The sequence below is a fragment of the Mandrillus leucophaeus genome, unplaced genomic scaffold, assembly GCF_000951045.1.
Source record: "Mandrillus leucophaeus isolate KB7577 unplaced genomic scaffold, Mleu.le_1.0 Scaffold29, whole genome shotgun sequence".
Lineage (NCBI taxonomy): Eukaryota > Metazoa > Chordata > Mammalia > Primates > Cercopithecidae > Mandrillus > Mandrillus leucophaeus.
In genome coordinates this window covers 1,002,294-1,006,072 of record NW_012103031.1, presented here as the reverse complement: position 1 = coordinate 1,006,072, position 3,779 = coordinate 1,002,294, and the positions used below count along the sequence as shown (strand labels likewise).

Genomic DNA, 3,779 nt, shown 5'->3' with positions numbered 1-3,779 from the left:
CGGCGGCGGCGGCTGCAGCTACAAACGGGACCGGAGGGAGCAGCGGGATGGAGGTGGATGCAGCAGGTAACGGGCCGTGCGCGGGCGGCTTCCGGAGACCTCCTTCAGGGGTGCGTTGAGGCCTCGCTGTGCTCCCAGGAGAAGGGAGGAGGGCGGAGCAGCAACATCTTTCTCTGGGATAAGTTGCGGGAGGAAAAGTGTGGCCCGGGCTCCGTCGTCCCCCACTGCTATCTGCAGGGAAGAACGTGGGGCCCGGACTCTCACCCTCTCTCTTTCCCTCCACCCTTAGTAGTTCCCAGCGTGATGGCCTCCGGAGTGACTGGGAGTGTTTCCGTCGCTCTCCATCCCCTTGTCATTCTCAACATCTCCGACCACTGGATCCGCATGCGCTCCCAGGAGGGGCGGCCTGTGCAGGGTGAGTGTTGGGCATAGACTCCAGTCTCCTCTCCTTGCTCACCTCCCCCAGACAGTGGTCTTTTCCCCTTCCTTTACTGGATCCAATTCCCCTCCCCCAAATCATCGTTTCCCCAATACTTGGTTCCCACTCATCTCAGACCCTCAGGTCATAGAAGTCTCTTTAACGTCACCTTTTCCATGTCATTCTCTTTCCCAGTGATTGGGGCTTTGATTGGCAAGCAGGAGGGCCGAAATATCGAGGTGATGAACTCCTTTGAGCTGCTGTCCCACACCGTGGAAGAGAAGATTATAATTGACAAGGAATATTATTACACCAAGGAGGAGCAGTGTGAGAGTGGAATAGATGTGGGGAAGAGGAGTGGGAGTTAAAAAAAAAATGTGCAAGGTGGGGAAGATGGAGAGGGTTGGAAAGAAACCCGAGAGGACGCCAAGAACAGAGGAGAAAAAGTGAAGAGAGTAGCTGGAGAGATCTCAGAAAAAGAACACGTTCAGAGTTCTTTCTCAAAAAGAAAGTAAAGGATGAGAGAAGACAGGATAGAAGGGAGTAATTATTCTAAACTGAGCCAGGATTTGAGGAGGGAGGAGAAGCTGGTGAAAATACACCAGGAGTTTCACATTGAGGAAGGATGGTTTAAAGAGTTACTATGTCAGGCCGGACGCAGTGAATCAGGCCTATAATCCCAGCACTTTGGGAGGCCGAGGCGGGTGGATCATGAGGTCAGGAGTTACAGACCAGCCTGGCAAACATAGTGAAACCCCATCTCTACTGAAAATACAAAAATTAGCGTGGCATGGTGGTGCGTGCCTGAAGTCCCAGCTATTCGGGAGGCTGAGGCAGAATTGCTTGAACCTGGGAGGCAGAGGTTGTGGTGAGCCAAGATCGTGCCACTGCACTCTAGCCTAGGCAACAGAGCAAGACTCCGTCTCAAAAAAAAAAAAAAAGAATTACTGTGTGTTCTGGCCCCTTCCCCTCCAGTTAAACAGGTGTTCAAGGAGCTGGAGTTTCTGGGTTGGTATACCACAGGGGGGCCACCTGACCCCTCGGACATCCACGTCCATAAGCAGGTATACATACTCACACCTGTGCATGCTGGGGCAGAGAATGGAGAATGAGGGGAAGGAGAAAGGTGGGGGTCACTGACTTCTGTGCATTGTCCCTCTCTTCCAGGTGTGTGAGATCATTGAGAGCCCCCTCTTTCTGAAGTTGAACCCTATGACCAAGCACACAGATGTGAGTAATACCCCATGCCTACTCTGTCATGATTGTCACTGTTGCCTTTTACTGTGTGATACTCTTCTATTGGGGAATGCCAGGTGCCACTTACCAGCTGTAACTCTGTCTTAGTCATTTCATCTCCAAACTGTGAAGGGAGGTAATCCCTACTTCACTGGTTTCTTGGGAAGGTGAGATGAGAGGAAATGGGTGAAAGCAGCTCGTCCAAATGTTGGCATATAGTGTTCAGGTTTCTCCATCTCCTTCACAGCTTCCTGTCAGCGTTTTTGAGTCTGTCATCGATATAATCAATGGAGAGGTAATACCCTACCCTTCAACCCTCAGATCCTGCTCTTGGCCTCTTTCCTGCTTTTGATTCTCCCTTTGTGGGTTGCCTTGCCTTGTAGGCCACAATGCTGTTTGCTGAGCTGACCTACACTCTGGCCACAGAGGAAGCGGAACGCATTGGTGTAGACCACGTAGCCCGAATGACAGCAACAGGCAGTGGAGAGAACTCCACTGGTAATGGAGGGGATTACTTGGAAGTGGGGTTGGAAGGTGTGGCCACATCCCGTCTCAACCTCCTCCTGTCCTCGTCCCTTTGCAGTGGCTGAACACCTGATAGCACAGCATAGCGCCATCAAGATGCTGCACAGCCGCGTCAAGCTCATCTTGGAGTACGTCAAGGCCTCTGAAGCGGGTAGGACAGGGGCTTCCTTGGGCACTTCCCTGGCATTCTTCCTCTCCCTCCTGGGGAAGTGACAGCATCCAAACTAATGCAGCCTCTTTTTGTGCCTTTAGGAGAGGTCCCCTTTAATCATGAGATCCTGCGGGAGGCCTATGCTCTGTGTCACTGCCTCCCAGTGCTCAGCACAGACAAGTTCAAGACAGATTTTTATGATGTGAGTTTAAAACCTGGATGGGGAGGTGGGGCTCATGCTGTCACTTTCACGTGGAGGACCGGGGACTGTTGTTCCCTGGGCATGCCACGAGGGATCCCCTGAGGAACTTGTCCTTTCTGTTCCCTCCCAGCAATGCAACGACGTGGGGCTCATGGCCTACCTCGGCACCATCACGAAAACGTGCAACACCATGAACCAGTTTGTGAACAAGTTCAACGTCCTCTATGATCGACAAGGCATCGGCAGGCGAATGCGCGGGCTCTTCTTCTGAGGAGGGTACTTGAAGGGCTGATGGACAGGGGTCAGGCAACTGTCCCAAAGGGGAGGGCGCTACACTTCATTGAGAGAAACCGCTGTCATTAATAATAAAGGGGAGCAGCCCCTGAGCACCCCTGCTGGTGGCTCTGTCCTCTCTGTTAGGCACCACACTGGTTTGTCAACTTGGATGTTCATCGAGGTTCATCGTGAGCCTTGCTCACAAGCCCTTCTGATGCTTTTCCATGAGGAAGGCACTGCCATTTCAAGTGACCCCGTGTCAGTCACATGGACTGTCTGCTTCCACCTAAGCGGTCTCTGTTCTACACTTTAATGTCACCCTTGACGACATCTTACATAGCCCAGCCCTATAAACGTGACAATTGACTACTTTCCCGAGCGAAATTAACTTTTCACACACACAAAAAACAAGAGATAGTAAGCAGACTTTTATTAGAAACAAGTCCAAGCCTTGATCTTGTGGGCATTGTGAATTACCAGGAGGGAGTTTCTCAATGACCGTTTACTACATATTTTGGAGAGGCAGCTAGGAAGTGGTCTAAAGGTCAGGATTGCTGTATGTGATCACTTGTGCCAATTTTCATCACCCGCTAACCAGAGCTTTAGAGTGGGAGTTGGGAACTAAGTGGTTAAGTAATGACCTGTCTGCTAGAAAAGGGGAAAAACCAAGAGACCCTGCATTTCATACTGGCGCCGTATCCCCAGAGCCTGACTGGCACACAGGCAGTGTAAGACTAAATAAGGGAGTCAGGGGGCTCAAAAAGTGGAGCCCCAGCTCAAGTATCTCCAAACAGCAGGGACCACTTAGTCTTTGCCACATCCCCAGCATCTACACTGGGGCCTGGCAGGGAGATGCAGCTTACTCAGACAATTTACTGAGTGGATGAAATAGGAGCATAAAAAAGGAACAGGTAGGAATCTAAAAAACACACAATACCCTGTTTTAATGAAAGGCCCAGGCTAGAAGGTGG

At 51.2% G+C, this 3,779-nt stretch overlaps 1 protein-coding gene across 1 annotated transcript; it reads left to right on the top strand.

Annotated features, from left to right (window-relative positions):
* Positions 1-6: 6 nt before the first annotated feature.
* On the top strand, positions 7-3,179 carry COPS6 (COP9 signalosome subunit 6). Its single transcript, XM_011985721.1, has 10 exons — positions 7-66; positions 290-415; positions 614-745; positions 1,394-1,482; positions 1,586-1,648; positions 1,902-1,949; positions 2,038-2,152; positions 2,238-2,330; positions 2,432-2,532; positions 2,663-3,179. The coding sequence occupies exons 1-10, from the start codon at positions 48-50 to the stop codon at positions 2,801-2,803; spliced, it is 927 nt and encodes a 308-aa protein (XP_011841111.1). The 5' UTR covers positions 7-47; the 3' UTR covers positions 2,804-3,179.
* Positions 3,180-3,779: the final 600 nt, after the last annotated feature.